The sequence below is a fragment of the Mycteria americana genome, chromosome 6 (assembly GCF_035582795.1).
Source record: "Mycteria americana isolate JAX WOST 10 ecotype Jacksonville Zoo and Gardens chromosome 6, USCA_MyAme_1.0, whole genome shotgun sequence".
Lineage (NCBI taxonomy): Eukaryota > Metazoa > Chordata > Aves > Ciconiiformes > Ciconiidae > Mycteria > Mycteria americana.
This window is the reverse complement of record NC_134370.1, coordinates 62,779,665-62,805,404: the sequence shown is the minus strand read 5'-3', so window position 1 is coordinate 62,805,404 and position 25,740 is coordinate 62,779,665. Positions and strand designations below refer to the sequence as shown.

Sequence of the window (25,740 nt, the reverse complement as noted above, 5' to 3'; positions counted from 1 at the left end):
GTAAAAATAAGGAGAAGCAAAATATTCAAAGGAGACAAGGGGCTGATGTTTGGCAGCTCATTCCTTCTCCAGATATTTACCTACCTGTGGCATTGTTTTCAGATTTGCTGAGCACTCCTTGCTCTTGCTGATTTTACGTACTGTGCTCAGCATTTCTGAGAAGCAAGACAAAGTGGAAGGAAAGTATTCAAGTCATGTACCAGAAGATCTGATATACATGGTAGGCATGTGCAGGGGCATGTGCAGGGCTGATGCTTAGGCAACAGCGTTTCAGAACCAGTGCCTAGCATGCCACTGCCAGATGATGAATTTAGCCTATACGTTTAGTGAGTTCTTGCAAACCACATCAGACTGCTTTCCACATCATAAGTGAACTATTGATTTGCCTCCTATGCTTCATGGAAATCTCTTCTAGTCTCTATTGTGGGTACATATGTGAGGTCAGCAGTCGTATTTCATGCTCACCATTTGTTGTTTATCGTTTCAGCAGTGTTTATTTTAATGTGGGTAAAATGTAATCAGAAGCTCACAAAGTGAAGTAGGTGGTAGCACCAGATAGATATAAGGAGTATGCGTGCTGTGAATGCGTTAACTTCTTCCATGGTACTATGAATGCAGCACCATCCTTACCCAACACAGCTCTTCCTATTCAGGTTTCAGGCATGGGCACAAAGTGGCCAAGTAGGGAAAGAGAGTTTTTGCCAACCAGCTGGTTAGACTTATATGAAGAGAGCTTTAAACTAGATTTAGCATGGGAAGGGATGGAGTTTTGTGGAACAGAGAAGAGCCAGGTGCTTCTGATGTATTAGGAACTAACAGGGTTACTGCAATCTTAGTTTTAAAAACCCACTGTTTTCCCAAACTTTTTACACCCCTACATTCTAATGGGCTTTCTTTTCTACCGGTAGTCACAAAGATTCCCTAATCCACTGCCCTTTCCTTTCTCAGATCCCTCCTGTAGATGCATTTCCTGTGGATGGCTCCAAGACAGCAATCAAACTAGACAATATGATTTTTATAATATTATAAGCTCCTGCAATGTTTTTCCTTCTCTTTACTTTCAAGTGCATCCCAAGCAGGTGGCAGCTTTCTTGTTTCATTTATTCACAAAACGAACTCAAAAATCCAGCCCACGCCTTCCACTTAAACTATGTTGATTCCAGGTCTCCTCCTCAAGGACTGCTCAACCTGGACTCTGGATCGCCTCCTTATATCCAGATGGGACAACAAATATCCTGCAAGACTGAGCCAGCAAACCACACATCATGTTTCTCAGCAAGACCATCATTTGCTAACAGGCTGAGATTTTCAGGATAATACTGTATTGCCACTTAATATATCATCATACTGCTTTTATATTCCAGCCCAGTCCTATGCAAGCTCTTTGGGGGTAGGATTGCTCTCACTTTGCATCATGTGTAATGCAAAACACATTAAGTGTCTTTGCAGAGGAAAGCAAGCAAATACCTAAGCAAAACACAATTTCTTGCATGGTCTAGACCTTCCCTAGTTCAATGGCATGTATCCAAAATATTCAGGACACAGGATATTCAGACAGCCCTGGTGCTGAACGTTGCAGGAATATGTGGATTTAATAGTTTAGGCTCATCTCTTTCTGTATTGACCATTTTAATACCCTTCATTTATCTCTGCTCAAACATCTCGTTGGGGTGTCCCTTCTCAGCAGCATGATGCTTTGCAAAATATAGCCCCGTGTATGTAAAATTTGGGTGTCTAAACAGAGTTGGTTATGTACCCTCTTCTGTAGTTCGTGAAGAGATGAAGACACTGCTAAAAGATGATTAATCAATTAACTTAATTTACATATGGCTACAGTGTATCTATTATCTCCCTCCATTGATTTGAAGGGTAGCCACAAAATTTAGTTTAGGCTAGATGTCTAATTCTAAGTGGCTAAACTACCTGAGACTAATTCCACTTTTTCTTACAATGGTTTAGTACTTCATTTTGTACGTTGTCTCCTGGGATGGCAAGCCACAGTAGTCAGCAAATTTAAGGCCAAGAACTGGAGATAGCAATAGGATAAAAAAAAAAAGAAAGCTCAGCTAAATTTTCATAACTTTAATTCCCCTTAGGGGAACTAATTTTGACTGGAATCTGGCGTCTGGGGAGGGGACAGGTGTTTGGGGGTTCTCTTTTTTTCCTTCCAAAAGATTTTGCCCATCCCTAGAAGTCTCATGTGAATTAGAAATATTGCAAGTTTTCTGCTGTGGCTGCTTCCTTGGCTAGATATGACTGGAGTAACAAGCAGCATAACAAGTACATGATGACATATGGAAACAGCAGTACACAAATATACTCTGTGCAAGAGAATCCAAATCACAATCTTGGGCATTCATTGACTCAGCTAGGTTTGGCAAGCAGAATAGGGATTTATAAAAATAAGGTTGTGCCTTTCAATGTTTTTCAGCTGATTTTATGCTAAAAGAAACCTGAGGATTAGAGCAATGAGACACACAAGGCTAAAGTCTCTCAAATCCCTGCAGGCCTTATGATATGTATAAGGAGATAGACAGCACGTATTTCAGGGCTGGGGAAGCTATTGCACTTGATTTAAGGGTAATTAAAGTGTGTGAGTGACAGTAGAGATGACATGTGATGCGTCAGGCACCTTTTCTCCATTTCGCTTCCTGCTTGGCAAACTCATCTGCATTCTGAATGAAGGATAGTGTCTCATAGCCTTCTGCCTCTACACTCATAGGCTTTCTGTTCTGATTTCCCCGTTCCTCCTCACAGCTCTCCTCTACTCTGGGATTTCAGAGAGAATATCTAGGTTTTTCTAGTAACTAGATCCTTATTCCTTCCATAGCTAAGTCAACAACAAAATGTTTATTCCTACCAATAGTTCTTGGTCATGCTCTAGAGTGTAAAAATTACCAGTCTAGTGGGCCACTGAGAAGAAAATAGCCCCTGCACTGAAACACTTCTGTTAGCTGCTGTCTACTGCTCCAGTGCAAATGAAGGCAGAAGGGAAGGGATGCTGTAATAATTACTGGTATTTTTAATCCGCCCATGGCTCATTTTGATTCCAATAAGTCAACCAAAGGCAATGTGAGAGCAAGGATTCATTGTGAATATTCACTTTTGGAAGTGATTGAGTCTGCAATTGTGCACGCAGTACTTGCAATGCACAGCCTGGATCTGATGGCTGATGGTTGTGCGACAAGCAGGCACAGGAAGATACAGGAGGGGCTTCTCTTGCACTAACACAAGCAGTTCCATCCATGCTGCTGGACACTGGTTCCCAAGTGTTCAGAAGACTGTTGTCTAAGACTCATTTCTACAGGATCTGTCTTGGGTACCTTGTAAGGGGGTTGAAGGCCATCCATAATTGCAAATAGATGTATTTACATTAAAGTAGAAAGAGAACGCACACAGAGCTGATAATTGTTCACATTATTCCATCTGCCTAATAGCAGAACAAAATTACTGGCAGACTTCACTGCAAGTGAAAACAAAAAGCCTACGGCACTCACAGAGCCATTAAAGAAAAGGGAAGGTTTGGGCTTTGACCTGTGACAGTCATTTGCCTCCTTTGACTGCACCTCTAAGTTGAGCTGAATCAAACTGAAAGTAATCATGGATTCAATGGTATGTCTCTGTGGGCAGCAGTTCACGTACCTTAAAAAGAAGGCATTTCTTTCACTGGTTCCTGATTAAAAAGGATGTGGGGGAGCTGTGGGTGATGACAGCCTTTGGGGTTTTCACCCTTTTGATTTAGAAAACAAGAATTCAAGTTGTGGAAGGGATACCATTTAGACCAGATTTTTTATGAGTGAACAATGTTGTTGAACTAACCGATAAAAAACAGTGATTCTGGAGTAAGAGTCTGCGGGGAAAGAAACGTCCAATCCTTCCTCTGATAAATGTCACTCTAGTAGTATTGCTTTTGTCTCCTATTTCTGGAAGTAGGACTGAGGTTTTTAGGTTAAAGAAAGGTTTGGAAGGAAATTGAGAGTCACAGAGTTGGGATCTATATTCTTTGACATGACAGATCACACCAGATCAAGTTGACTACTGTCACATCAGAAAATGAAGCTTAAGATGCCTGTTCTGTTCTTTTTCACTAATACCTTCCTGTGACCAGTTATTCAGGGAGAAAATAGAAATGTCTGAAGGAGGATAGGGAGGGAGGGAGTGAATACAGCCTGTAACACAGCAGTCATGGTGAAATTGCCAGTAACCAAATAGATTTGCTTAACTACTTTTGGATAATAAGGATTTGTTTTATTATTATATTACATTGTGCCCATTATGCACTTCTGGGCACCCCACATGTACATATGGATTCTCTCCTTTGCTGTGTATCTTCGGAAGCAACATGTCTAGCATTCAGTCTCTCCTCCATCAGATGCCTTTATCCTCCTGGCAGTGATTTCCCATGATAAAAGCTTCATGGCTCACCTCCCTTGAGTAACAGAAATGTAGCAAGGGTCTCGTCTGAGGTATTTAACAGAGGGCTCAATACTTCTGGTCGAAGGAGGGGTGCTCATACGAAGCTGTAATGACTAGCTGTCAGGGAGATGCATCGTGTCCTTTCAGCAACTGAACACAAACAGATGAGGGTGACGGTGGTATTTCTCCAGTCCCTTAATTAGAGGTATGTGATAGCAGAGGCACAAATGGAGATGTTTTCCATCATCTCTGGTGAGGAGGGAGGTAGGGCAGAGAAGCTGGTTTGCTTTTGTTAGCCCCAGGCATCCTTTGCTCTGTGATATGTGTTCACCTCCTTATTTTTATCACTCTCCCTTTAGCTGTTTATTTCTTTTGTTGTTTCTCCCTGCATTCCTTTCCTTTCCTTACCGCCTTCAGATTCCTAACAGGAACATAGTTTCCATTTTAAATAACTGGAACCTCCTTTTTTTCCGTAACGGATTTCCCTGATCCAGTTGTTTAGAACTGCAGTAAACTTTAAAGATCACCTGTAGGGTTGTTTAGCTCAGTGCTGCAAATAAAGGAAACTGAGAGACAGAGTTAGAGTTAGTGAATACTCCTAAAAATCTGAAAACAGAGCTCAAGAATTGTATTGCCAGCTCTGAACTCTAACCTTGTAGGTACTGTGTAGGTAAGTGAGCTCTTTTGCTCCATGTCATGTACAACAACGCACAAGCACAAACGTGATGCAGTAAACAGAGATCTGGGACTTTAGAAAATATACTTGTATCAAAGCTGCTCTACAGAAGACAAGAAGGATAGCTTTATTTCTAGCCCAAATGTGAAGATATTTAAAAAGGGGGAAATATATACCTTTTCAAGTTCCTGTGAGAGGAAAAGAGACACCTACTTCCCTTCATTCATATCTCTGCCCCTCACAACCTTTTCCTCAGATCTAGTTTATCACAGCATCCGCTACATCTCTCTCCTCACACACAGCTTGGAAACAGAAGCATCTTTTAGCTGATTGCATGGGGGGAGTCTCAGACCTGGTGCCCCACAATATCTCCTCCTGGAAGTCCAAGGCAATGTAAAGTCCCTTGTGCTAAATTCAGAGGTTTTGGCAGGTAGACAGCAACAACAGGAGGTGGAAACAGACAGCTGTGCAGGGGAGGAAATGGTGATATAAATACATGTTTAATTGCAGTTTAATTACAATTACTTACTAGACAAAGTTTATTTAAATGCAGTGTAATTAGAGTGAGACCTTGATTTAATCACAGTCTTATCAGATACGATTACTACTATTTTCCTTCACTTCCTCCTCCTCCACCTCCTCTTACATTCCCTCTCCTGAACTTGTCCAAGGAAATTAAAAGCCAAGGCTTGAAGTAAGCAGAAGGTATCCATCTTGGAAAGTTTTCAGTTGCCTGAAAATTCAATTGCCAGGTGGCTACCAGCCCAGAATTTTCTCCCTGGAAATTGTGAAACCCCCACTCTGTCTTGGCATGCCGTTATTCTTCCTTAGCAGCTAATGATAATGGATCCTCATTAGCTGGGAATGACTTATCATGTATATAATTCATCACTGATGGCAGACCTCATAACCCATCTGCTCACAATGAGTAAATTATATAGCCCAGTCAGATGAGATGGATTGTTCTTTCTGATCTACCTTTGGAGTGTCTCCACATCCTGTTCCAATCAGTACATACTTTGTCTTCACTCCATGATCTACGTGAACGTGAGGAGAGACATTTGGGCAAAACCTCTTGAGCAGCTGACCCCCGTTCTCATCATTCACCATTTTCCCTCGTCTACTGCTGCTTCCTCCTATGCTCCTTGCCATGAGTCTGGGCATGGCACTAGCTTACTTGTTTAGGAGACAAACACCAACATCAGATATCTCCTGTGGACCTATTAATATGTTCATGGCTTGCTCCTGCCTGAAAACTTTCCCCATGCTAATTATCATAGTGCTTGGCTCTTTCATGGACGTTGCATGTTTAAAACTCTATTAAGTAGTCCCAACCAGAATAAGAAAGGGGAAGGATAGGTTTCTCTTCTGCCTTCCCATCTGAGGGCTGCCTCCTCTCACCTTTTTCCCTAAGGATTAGTCATCATGTGGCTGAAAGCCGTGCCCGAGAGCACAGTTATTCCCATCCTTCACCATGAAGAAACTGAGGCATAGACCAGTCATAGCTGGTAGTCTACGTAGACGTGGCAGACTGTGGTGGGAGGGGAAATATGCACAGCAATTTACCAAAAACACGTGGCAAACTGATGGTCAGGCTGGGATTAGAGTCTCTAAAAGAGCAGGGATTCAAATATTCCTTTTTGGTCTGCCACTTGAGTCTCTCTTCCTATTGCCTGTACATTGCTTTGAATTGAAACAAGTTTGAGTATTTCCACTTGCCTCTGTGAAATACACATCACATATCTACGTACTGATATTATTCCAAACATTTGTCAGAGAAATCTTACAACTCTCTACAAAGACACATGGGATAAATTCTGAGGTGTACCAGGCATTTTGGTGCAGAGGAGCGGTGCCCAGTCCACCAGAGTGCTGGTCCTTGCAGGCAATTCAAATTTCTACCGCTGCCTCAGCTGACAGCTAGCACTGGGGTCAAATATTTTTGCTTCCATTTAGGGATCTCGTCCCCACTCTTGGACAGTTCTGGAGAAGGTCTCCAGGGGTTCTTTTCTCTCCAGGTGAACTCTGGTTCCCCTCTGAAGTCTGTAAGCTGTTAGCAGGTTTGCTGACTTCAGTGAAAATATCATTTGCTCCTTCTATGTCAGTACCAGTTAGTTCATGTTGCCTTACTTTGCATCTGTCTCAGTCTTTTTTTCCAGCAGCTCTAAGCAAGGGAAGGAGTTAAATCTATCCATAAAACTGTAAAACTGTTCGTTAATTAATGCATATTTTATTCTGCCATTGAACCATACTGTCCCTGCCTGAAGGAAAATTATGAACTACTGGGGTCTTTGCTCAGGGAACCAAAACCCAGAGACGTGGAAGCATTTCCCTCCCTCCTTTTATGTCATAGTTTGCTCTGCTTTCTTTTTCTTTCTTTTTTTCCCCTTCCTCTCCTTTCTTTCAGATGCTCCTGACATTTTAACGGACTCTCTGATCACTTCCAGGTGACCTGAACATCTTTTGTACTGTTCTTGTCATGATTCATCCGGATGAGAAAAAAGTAGGAAGAAAAAAAGCAGGAAGAGGTTTTAGTTTTAACCGTCCTTCCTCGCCTGGCTCTGAGAACATGTCCCTCTCCATGCCATTGAGACTGGTGCTCTTGGTGGGGAGGACATCTCTCCCCATCATAGGCTTTTTAAGAGCTGAGGGTCATTGAGTCCTTCTTACCCCTGTGAAGTGGGTAAATAGGCTGTGAAACCTATTTAACCTGTTGTGCTGGGCCTTGAGTTGCAGATCGCAATAAATCACACAGAGACGAATGGATTTTTTTCCCCTGCTTTAATATTTATTTGGCAGTGAATTTTTAATAGGGAGGGACTTTCACTTGTCATCCTGAGAATGCCAAGTGGGCAAAAGAAGGGAAGGGACAAACTTAGAGGAATGGATGCAAAGCATTGGGGAAGGGAAGAGAAGAAAGATGGGAGAAGTAGAAAAAGGGAATGGAAGAGGGAAAGGGGGAGGAGAACAGGGAGGCAATAGTCACTGCAGCATCTTTATTTGAAGATTAGTTTCTCAGATAACAGCAGCTTAGTGCAGCTCCCTGCCCTCGCAGCAGTGAGCAGTTCACACACAGCAGGGAAGTGAATAAGCCTGGGAAAGGGTCTTTGACCCAAAGGTACTTGTACCCTTCCAGAGTTCATTTCTCACATCTAGCCTTTCCATCAAAACAAATAAATTAATCGGTGATTTGTGAGCCCCATTTGGCAAAAAAAGGAAACTACGGTTGTGGTCCAAAATCCATAATTGCATGCTGGTACTGTGTGTGACTGAGAGAGGGATAGAGAGTCACTACGGAGAGACAGATACCATTGACTAGATAAAGAGATAGTGTGGAGAGATACAGCAAGTGCTTCAGATAGATGACGAGTATTAGATGGAGTGGATATATAGTTAAAATTAAAGAGATGGATACTCTGAGTACACATGAGAAGATACCTTGGACAGACATACTGTGAATAGATGTTGCAGGAAGAGGGATATTGTTAGATAGACAGACACTCTGGGAAAAATGGGTAAGGCAACAAGTAATGCTGCAGCTAGGCACATAAAGATTGATTCTGTTGGCAAATAAATTCTATAAATAAATACTACAGAAAGACATTTCAGTAGCTTGCCATCTATGAATATTTGACACATGCATCTAAGAAACTGCATAGCACCTCATCCAAAATAAACGTAACCAAGCAGCTACTAGATATGTGTGCAATCATACTGTTAAAACATTTAAGAGATGTTAGCAGCAACAAAAACAGCAATTTATCACCTGATTCAAAGCTCGTTTCACCCTGATGGACACATCATTGATGGCCTGGCAACAGCATGGCAGAAAAGGCCAGGCCAGCAGGTAGACAATTAAGTGCTGAAGCAACGTTGGGTAAGTAAATGGCAAAATACAGTGTTTCGATTTCAGAACTGGAAATAGGCCACAATCTGGGTATGAGCTTCCGATCTTGTATCCATGCTTACCAAGGGACGACACATTTCAAAATCCTTTCTACCACTATGTTGTACTGGCCCAGGCCTGACCTCACGGCCTCGTCTGTCCCGCGTCGCTGTGCTAACCCCACAGCCCCCGCAGGGAGCTCCATTCCCAGCTCTCCTCAGCTGCCGCAGTGACCTCGGCGAGCAGCCCAAAGTCCTGCTACCGAGCGTGCTGCCAGCAGTGCAGAACATCCCGTTCTCCTGCCTTTGGGTAGGAGTTCTCATCTACATGGACACCTATTCCTGCTGAGGCTGTCAGGCTTACTCCTATGCCTGACACATGCTGCCCAAATTGAGAGCCTTTCCAGGGAGGCGTATCCTGTTGTGGTTCCTGTGGTCAGCAGTCCTGAGGACTGCCAGAGTCCAGGGCATCTGAGGAGTGAATGCACTTTCGTACTTTACATCTTTCCATCCTCACTGTGTTTGTCCTGTCTCGCCTCAGACCACTCCTGAGCCTTAAGAGAGCCCGTTTCCCTGCTGTGGTCTAGGCTGAGGTTTTTGGTATTCCCACTGAATGGACTTCTGTACCAGCTACTGTTTCATTCACCTCTGTAACCACCTTTCTACCCTGTGCTTTGGCAGGATCTCTCCTTTTGTTGACTGCTCAGCCCCATGGCAGGGATGCTCATTTGGGGGCTATCAGTCTCTACTTAGCATGTGTTATCACAGTGCCCTCGAAGCAGACAAGTTCCTTCTCGGGGTGCTGGTAGGCATCCTCCAGGCTACTGCTAGTGCTGCTTGTTCAGCAGAGTCGGCCTGTGCTCTGAACCCTCTGAGAGTTTGTGATGCACCTCAAAGTCCATCTGGCATGTGCCAGAGTTGGTTTGCTCAGTTCGTTTTCTCTGTGACCTGAACATGCCCGGTATGCAGGTGCAGAGCAATGGAAAGACAAGCACATTAACCTCAGCTCTTCTACAGCACCTCCTCCCCACTACAACTAATGATTTAAAACAGTCCTTATGACAACCTGTTTCATTTCAATTCTTGCTATCACAGGCATTATATTGGGTATAAGTTTTATAAATAATTTGATCTAACGCACACTTGTAAAGTCTCACAGAAAGAACTCTACAAACTGTCTTTTAGCTTGCTATGGATGTTGCCTTCAGGGCCCAAATACTAGTTTGTGGGGAGAAGAGGAGATTATATATATTTTTAATGGCTTCAAACACCAAATTAAATTTGAAATTCGCATTGAACTCTACCATCCATTTCCAGTAATGATGCTTAATGTTATCATGAGAGAATCAAGTGCTTTCCATGGTAGGTGTCAATTGAGTCTTGTTCAGGAAGTTGTCCAAGGGCTCTTGGGTATGACATGCTGGGAAAATGATTAAAACTCTATCAGGTTAAGTGAGAATAGTATTTTTGGTTTCCCCCTCTCCCCTTCATTTCAGTCTTTCCTAGCAGCCAGTTTCTATCTCCAAGGATATATCTTGTAATAATAATTGCTTGTTATCAGTGGGTATTTTCTAGTATAGCAAAGATATCTAAATCCAAAGTCTCCAATAGAGGAAATTGATAGGTCTGAGTTTAAGGAGTGTTAGGTTAATCCATCTCACAGGAGAACCTCTGTAAGAAATAAAATGTTAGGCATTTCCTGACTATAGGGAGTAGGGTGGGAGAAGGGTATGCCAAGCTTCTGAGGGGGCAGACCTTGAAAGCAGCAAGGGAATAGACAGCTCAGGAAATTTTCTTCTTCCTTGGTTGTCTCCCCGTGGACTTCTCTTGCATTGGAAATGTCTAGAGCAGCACGAGAAGGTGGAAGGAAGCATGTCTCTGAAGCTAGAGCTATTGGTTTGTGGTGCCTGGCTTTGCTTCTCTGTCATCACAGATCTTTGGACATATGATTTACCCATTTTGCTTAATGAATTCACCGTCAGCAGCTTACGTTAATATGACCCTAATTGTGTGAGTGTATTTAATTCTGGGCTTTTTTCTCCTAAACTCATAGGAGACAGTTACAGTAAATACATGTGTATTACAGAAAGGCAACCAGCAGGATCTGTGCCATCTCTCACTGAGACCTGTTGCTACTCCTAGCAGCATGTCTGAAAAAGGCTGCCTAAGGGATACCCTGGATCAGTGTACACAGCCTCTCTGACCTTGCTCTGCTGTTTCCCAAGCCCCGTGCTTTCCCAGAACTACCCGAGCAGGCACCGCTCCTCCAGCAATGCCTGCAATTTGCGCCCTGCCTTGCCATAGTGCCCGTCTGTGGACTAAGTGTGTAAGGCTGATGTGAAAAGCACCATAGGCTATTACTGCTGTTGTGATTATGATCAAACAATTGTCATTGCACAGCAATCCTTACTCACTAGCAAACTAAGAAATACTCTATTAAGAATTAAGGATCTAGGCCTTGTACCTTTGCCAAGTTTTGACACAGGGCATATTTCTTGTATCCTGTATTCCTTAAAATTGTTCCACTGGCTGTTCACTGAATTCGGAATTCTTTGCTTCCTGTTCTAAAACCAGCAAGATTTAAAGTGGTGTTCCCTGCCTCAGAAATGGCTGCAAAATTAGCGGTGAATGATGCTGTTCAGGAGTTCAGCTGCTCAGCCGGGATGTGCTGGTGCAGCTCCATGCACATCAGCAGACCTTTTCCCGATGAATCATCAGACTGCTTCCCTTGCTCTCAGAAAGCAGTATGGGGTGTTTCAGGCTGCAAAGCTTGTATGTAAAGTAAATGCATTGTTATTTAAAAGTGATTCATATTGTTGGGAAGCCCAGAAAGGTAAGCTGATTGGTGGGTAAGCAATGGAGTGTAATAGCCCTGAGAAAACTGCTGTGTAATAACAGCTTTGATTCCTTGCAGGATAAAACTGTATAATGTGGCCATCCTTCCTGTACCTTTCATGTGTACAGCACTTCATATACACTAAGCGTATTACTTTGTCATCTGGACTGATATCTGGTCTGATCCTCCTGGGCTTTGCTAGTCTGCCTGTGAAAAGTGTGAAGTTTTCAAACAAAGTTTTAGGCTTAAGGTAACATCTAAATTATAGATTTCTGAAATCGCCTTGGCAGTGTTTCTTGATAGGCTGCTTTTTGAGCTAAGCTGATAACCCATCTTGCCTCAGAGATGCTTTTTTTCTCCTTGTTACTGAATTGCCTGTATCATGCACCATTAAATCTGACACAGTTTATCTGCAGGTTGGCTGTGCAGAAAAGGAGAAAGTCCCGTGTAAGCCTGGCAAACTCAGGGTAAAGTCAGCAGCAGTCTGACTTGGCTGCACTTGCTCTACCATCCTATTACCTCCACCATTCCAAAAGTCTGGGTTCTTCAGCAGCAGCAGTGTTGTTTTTAAGGGATCGTGTGTTACTGACACTAGAAATGTTATCGCAGGGGTACCTATGTAAAGCTGGTGCAGCAAAAAGGTCTGTAGAGAAAATGATGCCATTGTGATTTGATGGAGAAGGAGGAACAGGAAAAGAGGTTCTATCACAGTGCACAGCAGTCAGGAACCCTGTATGCATTCGTGAATATAACCTTCCCAAATGCATCCCCTCTGTAAAACGTGTATGTGTATTCTAGCACTTGGATTTGTGCTGTTTGTACTGGCAAATATCATGTTTGTGGGCTTTTTCAATGCCTTGGGGGACAATTCATCAGCTAGAACACCTCACGATCTGGTCTTTTCCTGGTGTTTCAGTTCCTGGAAGACAGAATCCACTATGAGAAGAGCAGATGTCATTTTATTTTGGTGCAATAAGCAGCTTCCTGAAGCAAAGAGACAAAATGAGGAGCTAGGAAAACATAAATACAAAGGCGAATGCCAGGAAATACAAGATTTCCTGACTAATGAGGTTTTCGGGTCCAGCGGAACCAGCATGCACAAGTCCTCGGCCTTTGTTTCCTCGAGCTGGATGGCTGGCTTTTTCTGCTAGGCAGACTAGCTGGACAGCTTAAAATCAGAGGCCAGACTGGGTACAGAAAATCTGGCAGCTCGTGACAGTTTCTTTCCCATCTGAATAATCCCCCCTTCGCTTTTATGACTTCAGTTTTTTTTCAGTACTGCAAGAATTACAACATTTCTCTTTGAAATATGACCTGGCAGCTAATCCTTGGTATTACTGAGCACCTCTCTCTCCTCCTGATGTCAGCAGGAGTCCTACATCCTCATCATTCCTCCAGCTAAACTCTACATTCCTGTCTGGTAGAATCATGAACACTTACTTCTTTCCCTAATGGATCTGGAAACTTGCTATTTTCTTTACTTGAAGTCTTGGTTTGCTGAGAGGAGGTTTTGGACCAGACCCACCAAGGTTATTAAGCACCTGTTTTCTTACTGCTTTCAGTAGAGAGAAAGGCACTTACATAGAAGAGGCAATTAAACAGCTTTGCACCCTCATTCAGACTACACAGGTGATGGAAGGCTTCAGACACACCCTGGCTCTGCCACCTTGCCATAAGCTTGCTGGCCAGGTAGAGTGATGGAGCCTGCTGTGTCCATGTTATTAGGGAATTGAGGCAAAGAGAGAAAAGCAGTTTGCTCAAAGTGACTGCGAGCCCACCAAGTGTAGAACCCATATCTTTCAAACACAAGTGTTTTAACCTCATGATTCAATTTTCCCTTGATGCACAGCCTGACATATCTTTTCAGTCACTTACTCTGCACACAAGAACTGACCTTTTATCATTTTTGGTTGTAAATCAGAGTGATGTTAAATGCTCAGGGTGGTTCTCTATGAAGTGATTGTTTCACTGCTCTGCAAGCTGTGCTCTAATTTGCCCCATCCATCCAAATACATGTCTTATTTTGATTAAATGAATACTTTTGTCAGTTTATGTTGCTTCAGCTTTCACTCAGAATATGCTTGCTTCTGTGATGTGTTGATATTCGTTTAAGAATTTTAGTGGTGTCATGGTTTAAGCCCAGCCGGCTACTAAGCCCCACACAGCCACTCACTCACTCCCCCCACAGTGGGGTGGGGGAGAGAATCGGAAGAGTAGAAGTGAGAAAACTCATGGGTTGAGATAAAAGCAGTTTAATAGGTAAAGCAAAAGCCACACACACAAGCAAAGCAAAACAAGGAATTCATTCACTGCTTCCCATGGGCAGGCAGGTGTTCAGCCATCTCCAGGAAAGCAGGGCTCCATCACGTGTAACGGTTACTTGGGAAGACAAACGCCATCACTCCAAATGTCCCCCCCCCTTCTTCTTCTTCCCCAGCTTTATATGCTGGACATGACGTCATATGGTATGGAATGTCCCTTTGGTCAGCTGGGGTCAGCTGTCCCAGCCGTGTCCCCTCCCAGCTCCTTGTGCACCCCCAGCCCACTCGCGGGTGGGGTGGGGTGAGGAGCAGAAAAGGCCTTGACTGTGTGTAAGCACTGCTCAGCAGGAACGAAAGCATCCCTGTGCTATCAATGTGGTTTCCAGCACAAATCCAAACCATAGCCCCATCCTAGCTACTGTGAAGAAAATTTACTCTATCCCAGCCAAAACCAGCACAAGGGGGAATTTATCTATACATATATAAATATACACACACATATTCACATACAGAAAAAGTAAGAAAATGTAATTGCAGCTTTCATGTAAAACACATAGGACATTTTGGCAGGCATTTGAAAATTGATTTTTATAAAATATTCAGGAAATATTCATGTTAACAGCGATTTTAAAAATTGTTCCCTGCTGGGAATTGATAGATGCTACAAGCTACAAACGGATTAATTTGAAAACAGCATCTCACTTTTATACAGGTGAAACATTATTAAATACCTACAACAGGAACACAGAAAAGTATTAGGAGGTATACTGTACAACAAACAGCAATGGCAACTTTTATATGTGCTTTACTATGTTCTTTTTGTAAGGCGATGCTATCTTCTTAGATCAGAGCAAACGGCTGTTGTTTTTTCTCTGTCCTCTGTTTACTGGGAGTCGTATGTTCCTGGCTGGTAGGGCCTTCTGGCATGAAGCATCCCTTTAAACCCTGTTTGAATTCTGAAGCAGAATGAAGGTGGTACCTCATGGTTGTGCCAGCCCTCCGTGCCTACTGTTTTTCTTGTGTGTTAAACCAGTAAAATTCATCCTTGCAATTCCTGACAGACAAATTTTAGGAGGCAGGGAGAGCATAATGAAATATTTGCTATTCTTCATGAAACATCTGGCAGAGCTTTGGCAAGATCAAGGAATTAGCAAGAGTTGCCACTTATATGCTGTAGCTGACATTTTTTGTTGTCCTTAATGGAGTCCAAAGCATATGCAAATCAGCTGTGTAATGAGTGAGGTTAAGCAAGGTTTTGGATTTGGTTCCATATGGTGTTAAAACCATAATTGATCAGAATGTTTTGAAATATATTGAACACGAGTGTTCAGATTTGTTTTATCTGAATCTCATTATGTCTGAGAAAAGATTTAGGATGAGGGCAGAGGCTGAAGTTTTAACCTGGCTCTGTTATCGGTTATCTATGATCACACATACTTCATCAGATGTTTCTGCTATAAACCTCACTTTAATTTGCTTTAAAGGCAAGATAGATTTCTTTGACCTTACCTTCTCTGCCTTTTATTCTTATGGGTACACGCACACACAGTCTCTCTCTCTCTCTCTCTCTCCCTCCCTCCCCCCCCAATTATGGTATTGACTAAACACACTTATGTGCAGGAAAGGATGAGAGAACAGAAGTTATGTATTAGTCTCAGAACTTTTTACACTACAGGAAGTTTCTCTGATCAGTTATGATGAACATCCCTGGAATGAGATGCATAACTTTTAGGGGGATTTTGATTTTGCAGATTTGTGTTTGATTCATTTCAAGAAACCTGTGATAACATAGGACCTTGTAGAGATGAAGTTACTTTGAGAGGTGGCCATGTTGACTGATGTCTATCAGCTGGAACCTCTTAGGCTTCAGTGCTTTGCCATCATGTTGGCCTTAAATTAAATTGTTTCAGCATGCTCCAGAAACTGTTTTCTGTGACCCTTAAGCTGAGATTTGCCTGAAGGCTTTCCTTAAAAGCAGAATCTAGTGGTAAACCAGCTGTTGAACCCCTACGTGGTTCCATACCCTCTCCCCTCTCTGGACACTCCAGAACCAGAATAATTCTTTTTACCGGAGCTCAATACTGTTAGTCCCGGTCATTGTTTAACCATGTGAAGACACGTGACTGTGAAAGAAAAAAGAGCTATGCAGAAGGGTTTCTAAAACAGTCATTCCTTACTTAAAAGGTACAAGAATGAGTCAGGTTCATGTGGAATAGGAATGCGTCTATATTTCCCTACCAAGAATCCAAGTTCTTAACTTTTGCCACAGAGTCTTGCTTTTAGCTTCTAGTTTAAGCTCTCAAATAGCTGATGATAACACTTTATGTTTTAGACAACCATTTCTGCCTGCCTGCTGACTGTCCTAATATATCTCAAGTCCTACCCAGATGGTCTAAGTCCCCCTTCAGGTGACCTGCTGCTTTGTCAACACTCACCTGAAGACTAGAGTCAAAGAACTGGTTTGCCCTGGTCAGTAGCCCGCTCTTTCCCTGAGGTTGCTTCCAGTTGAATGCAATAGCATCAAGGTTCAGTGATCGTCTATTGTTATCTCTCAGCTAGCTATAGGAGTATCTCCCAAGACCTCCTATGTTTTGTAATGAAAATTGTGCTCTGAATACAGAGTAAACCACGTAGTTGTGGGGATGAGTAGGTGTGTGGGTGTCTGAGTGTATGCGTATATACATATATGTGTATCTATTATTTATCTATCTATAACGAAAGACAGATAAGGGATGGTGATCTACTTTGTGTTCTTGTATATACGTATTTACATATATACACGCATGTACACATCTATCATAGATAGATTCTCTGAAACCTCAGAGTGGTTATCAGCTAAAAATAGATTTTCAAGAAGAAAAACTAGCAACCAAGAGGTTGCCTTCTCCTCCAAGGGGTATAACAGTTGATATTTAGTCATTTACAGCAGTTGTTAGTTAAGTCAGGTAGTTAGATATCTATCTGTCATCTGGTGTGCAAGCAAATATTTGCATGCATGGTTGTCTGACCTAAAAAATACCCTGTACATAAACCAGATATGTAACTAAAACACAGTCTAGACATATCTTAGCCATCTTAAAACATTTTGCTTTCAAAATCCCCAAATCCTTTAAGTTGCTCAGAGAGAACTAAGGGATATAAACATATGGAACTTGGACTTTTGAAATTAAATATATAGAACCAATTACAAAACTTGGATGAAGTCAGTGGAATTATATGAAACAGCACCAAGGGGGAACAAGAACCCAGGAGAATCTGCATGCCTTGACATTATTTATCCTGAGCAGTACAAATTTTCAGCATCTAAGCCAAAATCTTTCCACATTTCTTTCCCCCCTACAGTGCCAATGTCTCAATTACTGGAAGCACCCAAAAGCAATTACAAAGATTCCAATAATCTTCCTGTATTACTGTGGCTGGACTGCTAAGTATCATCAATAACATGATGATCATTTTCAGAAGAAATTGCTTGAAGTAGAGACACTGTGAGAAAAGCTCCCAAACACTTTCAAAATCATCTTTTCAGCAACTCTTACATTATTCAGTGTCCTAATGAGTTCCGGTAGTCTTAGTAAATACCTTCCCATACAGGGGAACTTGACTGCTCATATTTCTCAGGAAGCTTAAGCTGTAGAAAGCCAAAACGTTACCTGGTTTGGAAGCATTTCTTTTGTTTTGCAAACTCAGAGTGAAATCCAAGCCACTGACAGTGCTGCCTGGTAGATGGATATTATGCCATCTATTTTATGTCACCCATCTTTTATTTCCTGTGTTTATCTGGGGTCTGGACCAACTGTCATAGCTCCATTTCGTGGCTGACTTGTATCTGTTCAAGTCAGTGGCTTTTATTAATGCTTACAAGCCTACAGCTATAAGGATGCTAAAGATGCAATGTTAGTGCTGTACTGATATATAGATTGCTTATCCATTAGTAAGAAATTAATGATTGTTCATAAGACCGAATTCACAGCCTTTGGCTTCTCACCAGCTTTTCCATCCTGCAAGTCTAAAGACCAGCCCATGTGAATTTTATTGCTTAGCATTAGAAACATGCCTGGATTTGAACTGAGATAACTGGAATCCAGGAATGTCATGTAATGTCAAGCTAGTACCCTTCAAATGGGAGAAAGATGCCTGCTTGTCCTCTGTACAAACTCGTCTTTCACAGAAGGATCAAAGCTGTACCAATGACGTGATGTAATTCAATTAAATGCAGTTCTTCATAGTCGTACAAGGCTTTTCAATTTCCTAACCATGTGAAATGAGAGGTGTGTACTCAACACCTCCTCTGCTCTTACAGCAGTCATCAGCCATCTTCTCACCAATAAGGAGAATGGAAACAGTCATTCCTGGGAAGACTAAGAGAGCTTCTGCTAGATGCAAGTAAAATGCTGTCCAGGGCTAAATTGCTGCAAGCCTGAATGAACATTAGGGGACAGTATTGGCCAGGAGTCAGCCTGTTTCTTGCTCTTCATGCTCTCCCTTTATTTACAAGTTGTCTTCCCTTCTCTCTAAATGATAAAGCCCCATTTGTTGCTTACTTATCTAACTGGTGCACCAGACATCCATTTTTAATCTGGGCAAATCAATTATAAATATTACAGCCTACAATTACCCTGGGAACTCCTGAAAAACTAATTAGTACGAGTCTTAGCAATGAATTACACCTTTCTCTTGGCTATTTGCAGCAGGAAGAAGAAAAAAAACAACAACCTACAGTCAAAAGGAGACCAAACATCTCTTAGCCATAGCAAACAGAATTCAAAGCAGTGTTTAATTATGTTCATATTGTTCGTGAAAGGATGGGCCACAGTGGGCTGAAAGCCAGGGCACCTGGCAATGCCTAGGGCTTAGCACACATTTTCTCAGGAGATGTTGTAAGATGTAAAAGTCCTTGGCAAAGAGCCTTTGGAAAGGGAAATCTTATGGGACCCTACAAAGTTCATATTATTGTTTACTGTGTAGCAACAAAGGAGGTGAATGCAATAGTTCTTCAAGCTGGAGCCATCTTACATCAGTGCATAGCTGATTCCCTCCCTTAGCAAGGTCAGAGACTAACTAGAGCCTTGTCTGGCTTTTGTCAGGCAGGAGGGGAAACCAGGCTGCTGTCTGGGGAGCTCCTGAATTGCAGAGATCAAATTGGAAAGTCATTACAAGGTGTGCACCACACCTTGTAGCAAGTGAATCAAGACACCAAAAGCAGACTAAAGCCCTTCTTCATTGGCATCTTGTTGCTGTAGTGTATTTCTTACAGGTGTAATTACCTAAAAGCATCATAGTAGTTTCATTTATGTCCTAAATTACTATTTTATGAAGCTATTAAAGGCAGAATTGTACTCTAGAATAACTGCAAATGCATCTGTTTAAGATTAATTTTAAATTCAATACAAGACTTCAGAAGCAGTGTTCCTGTAAAATACTTTTAATAAAACATATGGATTCCTCAAAAGCAAAACTGTGCAGGACCACACACCCTTTTCAATTTGGTGACGTAGGTGGAATTTTAATGTCAAAAAAAAGAAAGGCAAGGCGATCCCAGAGAAGGGAGCATATCTTTATATGATAAAGATATGCAGAGAAGGCAGCATATCTTTAAAAAGCTGCAGGACACTTTACTTACCAGCATGTGTATGACTGTTCATACAATTGGTAAAACTTTGTTGGAAAAGAAAGAGAGATTGCCCTTCCGTGCACGTGATAACTGTGGTCAGGGAACTTTCTGGGGTTTCCAATCCCTGCTTGAGTGGAGAAAAAGCGCACCCTTCTTTCAGGTGAATGCTGTAATTGCTGAGAACTTGGCCTGTTTAGGTCAGACATAAATCTTTTTTCTGTTTTCTCACAGGGAAATGTCTCATATCTTGAAAAATTTCAAGAAAGCCATTTCCTGCCTTATTTAGTCTATGAACTGTATCAGAGACGTGCTTGGCTCCTTATACGCAGCCATATCCCTGCATTGGGCAGCTTCCAAAGGATTGGGATATATGATGATGGACAGAAGGTTTAGGGAAAGGAGAAAATAGGGTTACAGACAGGGTGATTATGTAGCTACTGGGATGTTATTTTTCACTGCAGAGAGAAGATGAAGACATGTTTGCTTGTTGGTTCATAAATTCTTCACAGGGCATCACTGATATGTCTATGATGAGCGGTGGTCCCCAGACTTAGCTTTTTCCTCCTTTTTGTGTGAAGCATTTAACCACTCACTTCCTAGCTTTGCTCTGGCAAGACTGCAGCAAATTTCACAAGAGTGAGAGGGTCAACATGGAAAAAAAAGTAAATGCTCCATTTCCTTCTCTAACGCACTGCAATGCGAGGCCTGTCAAGTGAAGGTCAAGCAACAACCCTGAACAATAGTCACAGATTCCCTAAGAGGGACAGTTGTCAGTGCCGGCTCTTTCCAGCAGAAAAAATAAAACACATTCTATTTTGAGCCAGTCAGTAGAACATAGAGAGTGAGTGACCTGCCACACAAGCAAAATACGAGTGAAAAATCCCAAGAAATTACTTAGGACATCTCCAGTTTTTCTCCATGCCCTGGAAGTGTATACACAAGTGAAGGAGAATTATGTGTGGAAGAGAGATCATCAGTCATCCCCATGATCAGCATGTAGCTGTAGTTTATCAACCACAACTATAGACTGTCTTGTCTTATGTGCAGTTCAGCAGGACAGCTGACTTGCAAGGTTTCTGTGCAGCTGTGATCTAACAGGTAGGCTGACTTAGAATTGAGGGGTTTGCAGGAAGCACCTGAAAGAAGTGTTTTTCAGTCATACCAGAAAGCTCCAGTTATGCTGACATGTAAGGAGGGACTTGGCTCCCTTCTCCTTCTCCTGATGTTAAGCCAGCAAAAAACCAGAATCATTCTACAGGGTACCAAAGCTTGCTTGCTTTCCAAAACCAAGCAAACAAACAAACACACCCACATACAAAAGAACTAATTAAGATCAAGTCATATCTCAATAAATATGCAAATTAAAAATCAAAACAAAGAAATTCTATTTATCACATCATAAAGTTGCAAATTGCTGTTGTGGCTCCCATCGGCTGGAATAGATGAGGGCTACGAGGCTGTAGGTTTTGAATTAGTAGATCAACCAACATGCGTACGTGTTTTATTGTGATAGCTGGGGGACTGTTGGCTGTAGATATATTACCAGCCTTCCCTCCCCCTCTTCTGTACTGTGTTCACACTCAGTGGTATTCATAGACTATATTTGCCTTGGAGTTCTCTAATATAATGTCATTGGTTTTCCTCATTGTTTACTGTCTGTAAGACAATATCATTATTCTTTGATATGAGGGACTCTTTCATGTCCCCTGGGGTTTTTCTCTTTGTTTTTTTTGGGGGGGGGGAATTCTTTTTCCGCTTTTAAAAACCAGATTAAAAAAATAAACAAACAAAAATACCAAGTACCTGCCCCTAACAAAAAACCCCACAAGTCTGTGTTGGAAAAGAAAGGCAGGCACACATTCTGCAATGGTATGCAATAGTCTAGATGTTGGCATTTCTGCTCATTACCATGTTTCACCATTTGCGTTCTCTCGTAAAGGAGCTGGTCTTTGATGTGGAGAAGCAGCATGTAATGACTTTGGGAGCTTCGTTAGTGGGACTCTAGCTGGCTCCCCAGTGTGCCACATGCTGCTACCTCTCCTATTTCAGATGAACCTCTAACCTGCTGGTTTGAACTAGCCCATTTGTATTGCTTTGTTATGTGTTTTACATCTTCCCACAGCAGAAAGTGAATTATTGGGATGGAAGATTCCACATAGCAGAGAGACGTAGCTGGTTTGTTGAGTTTGGTAGTGTAATAAAGAGCCTTTCAACTTTTAAGTCACCAGTGTGATTACAGTCTGCATTGGCAGCAAGACGAAGTTGGTACCATCTATTCACTGTTTGGTGGCTCATTATGTGATTTGTGGTCGTGGCATTGATCCAGTGGGTATCAGTCCATATTGGAGAAACCACTACTCAAGTCAGTGCTAACTGGCTTGCTCATTCACTGTCACAGCAAAGGAGCAAAGGGCAGAACAAACTAGGAAGAAAGTCTTCTTTCCTGACCTCTAAACTTGGTCTAGGCACATCCTCACTGGTGTGAAACCTCTCCCTGCAATATATCTGCCTAAGTATTGATTTGTCATGGTCTTGGTGTTTTGTGTAATATGTACATAGGTAACATGACAGCAACCGTCTTGGAAGGGAGAGCTTTTAAAGTCAATTATAAAGGTTTTATGCATAAATACTTGCTTCATAAAGACTGTCCCTTCAGTCTTCAATGTAAGGAAATGGCAGGTTTGTGTTTTTCTTTTTCATTCTCTGATTGTTGTCTTCCAGATTTCCCTTCCATAGTAAAGTGCTTTTGTGCTAGAAGTCATTTTCCCCTTTTTGTCAGAAATCCAGTCCTAAAAACATTTAAGTTATCAAAAAATTCAGAAGATCCTCTGTTATTTGGTTTCCCAGCTTTAAGTAATAATAGGGATTTTTTTTTTTTTTTTAAATTGTTATCCTGTTAATGCAAATATTTGACCTTCAGTTCCTAGGTTGCAAACTGAATTGTGCCATCTGTAAAATATCAGTGATTTGGGTGGCAGCTATGCTCTGTCCCAACGGCATTAGCAGCTCCTCCCAAACATACAAGTGCAATATTGAAAGTAGATACGCTTTGGTTCTTTTTGATCACAAAGCCACAAGAGCAGAGCTTGTAAATGAAAAATCTAGTTCCCCTGAGTTTAGTCAGCTTTGAACATTATCATAGGTACTTGGTATCATGGTAATTCATGCCATGCCTGCATATGAAAAAAAAAAAAAAAAAAAAAAAAAGAAGAAATCAAACCCACTGGTCAGACTCAGTAGAGACCACTGCTTGCTGTTGTTTGTGCTGGGAGGATTGTCCTGGTTTGTTTATTTTGTTTCATGTCATATACTCAATTTCAGTATGAGTTCTTCCTGACCCAGATTTCTGAGCAGACTGAAGTGGAGCCAGAAACTGTAAAAGTGCATAATTATTCTTTTATTTATTTTTTAAGCTGTACAGCTCTATTTAGCTTTCAGAGAATCCTTTATACCCAGCCTTTGAAGTAAACTAAGCCAGAGATCAGCCAGAGAAGGAGAAGTGGGTTGACACTGCTTGTTTCGGCTTGCAGAGTAGTCTGTATACAGTTAAGATCTGGAGTCTCAAAGCTAGGAAAATCTTACGCCTTTTTTGGAGTGCAGAAGAGAGAAGGGATCAATACATCCAAAAGCAATACTTTATACCTTTGGTATGTTCTGAAACCTCAGATGCTGGCACTGCTGTGAAACAGCTGAGAGCTGGAAGATTATTCTGGGTACTGACATGTAAATGAGCAGACCACACATTAAAGCTGTGTATGCTCCATCTGCCAAGCCATTCATTCTTCCCAACTTGGGACAAATTAGAAACTCTGGCCCAGTGGCAGAAGATTATTATTCCTTTCCCAGTCCCCCAAAGCAATACATTCCCCTGCTTTGAGTCTGATTGAAAACATTGACCTGGAGGTGAAAAACACAGTATCTGTCCCCCTGATTCATCCAGACTCTGACCCAGGCAGCATTGAAACCACAAGCTTCTTTCTGGTCTCAAAAAATTACCCAGCTGCCCTCCTGGGCTAAGGGCCAAATGGGAACTAGGCAGCTAGGTAGGAGAAAAACCCTGTCCCCCAGAGCCATCTAGTCTAGTGGTTACAACTCTGCCATAAGTATTGCATGAGGCTAACCTAATACAACATGTATTGAAAGTGGACATGTAAAGAAAGCCTATGACCATTCCTGGAAGTAAATGGCAGGAGGCTAAGGTGGTGTAACCTACCCTTCTGAGAGCCAGACGACATAGATGTGACATTTGCTTAGAGTCTCTCCTCAGCCACTTAGACTTGCCTCTGAATTTGGCCCTTCCTTGGGAAAAGTCATGCTGTCAAAGCCTTTTCATGCTCCTTCCAAAACACAAGCACTCCTGGTATTTCTGCCCTCCTTGGAGCCAGCGTGCTCAAAGACCCAAGAACCTCCGTATTTTGTTTGCGCTGTCTCTTGTTAGCAGTGCTCAGAGCTTGCACAGAACAGGAGGAAAAGATGCCAAAGCACTTCAACCACCTGGATTAATTAGGTCTTACGCTACATGTGGAACTACAGTGAGGTGGATGATGATTAAACCAGCAACCTTCTGGAAACTGAATACCTCCTCCTCTACTATATTTCAGCTTCTATAACCTTGTAAGTGCCTCAAGGCAAGAATGGTGTTGTCTGTATATAAAGCACTCAGTTTCTGTATAAGCAATAGCAACAATAGTGATAACAATAATAATTTCTCCTGTGAGGTAGGGAAGTATCACTCTTCATTTTACAGATGGTGAAACAGACACAAAGACATACAGGATCTTGCTTAGTGCCACCTCATGCCTTATTAGCAGAGCCAGGATTGAACCCAGGAAACACATTTCTCTGTTACTTGCCTAAGAGAACACACCCTTCTTTGATGACGACCAGTCTCTCTTCTGATTTTTCTGCAGAAGCTGCAGCAACAGCAGCCTGGAGACTGATGATGAACCTCCTTGCGTGGAAGAAATTGATTATAATGCTGACAGTTGCTCTGATGGTGAAGAGGACTTCTCAGAGCTAGACCAAGAGATCCAGGAGTGCCTTTCATGGGTTGAAGGAGAGACAGAAGATGAGGGATTGAACACGGGACAGACATGCAGCTCCAAAGCTCTCAGGGGGGTCTACATTTCCGGCCAACCAGCATCCAACAGTACGGCTCTCCCTCTGTGTTCAACAGCACTTGGGGGGTGCAGTGGGTTCGAGAGCAGCCCTGCGTGAACAAGGCTTTGACTTGCAGAGCAGTAAGCAAATGGGTTACTGCTCATGCTTGCCTGTTTGCCAGCTTTCGCATCCTTCCCAGATGTGTTGCTCTAGTTCTGAATAGAAAGTTGACTGTATGTTTGTGTAATCTGTATACATACATATATTGAGAATGACTCCTTATGCTTTGTACGCCAGGCAGAGCGAGGGGCCGCTGGCCCAGATGGTACCATGTGAGAACATCATCCATTCCTGAACATAACCCTCAGTTTCACAGCTGCCCTCTAGTATGTGGTTTCATACAGATTGACCTGAGGAATGGTCTTCTGAGACTAAGGAACCAGAGGTGATTCTCCTTTTCCTACTTTAGGCTCTTATTATGGGAAGCAGCCTTTGCCTGGAAGAGTGACAGTTACTGATGCCTTTGGCCAGAGCTCTTCATTGCCATTCATTTCTCTCGAGCTATAGAGAAATTGCCAGTCAGCAATTAAGTACCACAGGGCCACTCATGCACCCTCCCCCCCGCACAGTGGGATGGGGGAGAGGAATTGGAAGAGCAAAAGTAAGAAAAGTCATGGGTTGAGATAAGAACAGTTTAATAATTGGAACAAAATAATAATAATAATAATAATAATAATAAATTGTAATGAGAAGGAAAACAACAAGAGAGTGAGAGAGGAACAAAATGCGGGGGGGGGGGGAAGTGATACAACTGGTCACCACCCACTGACCGACGCCCTGCCAGTCCCTGAGCAGTGACCACTACCCCCAGCCAACTCCCCCCAGTTTCTATACTGAGCATGACGTCATATGGTATGGAATAGCCCTTTGGTCAGTTTAGATCAACTATCCTGGC

The 25,740-nt window shown here is 42.3% G+C and overlaps 1 protein-coding gene across 1 annotated transcript in view; it reads left to right on the top strand.

Annotated features, from left to right (window-relative positions):
• AGBL1 (AGBL carboxypeptidase 1) overlaps positions 1-25,013 on the top strand; it is a 278,153-nt gene extending 253,140 nt beyond the window's left edge. Inside the window, exon 23 of the mRNA XM_075506626.1 lies at positions 24,596-25,013. Within this exon, the coding sequence (XP_075362741.1) occupies positions 24,596-24,902 (307 nt within the window). The 3' untranslated portion in view covers positions 24,903-25,013. The remainder of the gene's footprint in view (positions 1-24,595) is intronic.
• The last annotated feature ends 727 nt before the right edge of the window (positions 25,014-25,740 follow it).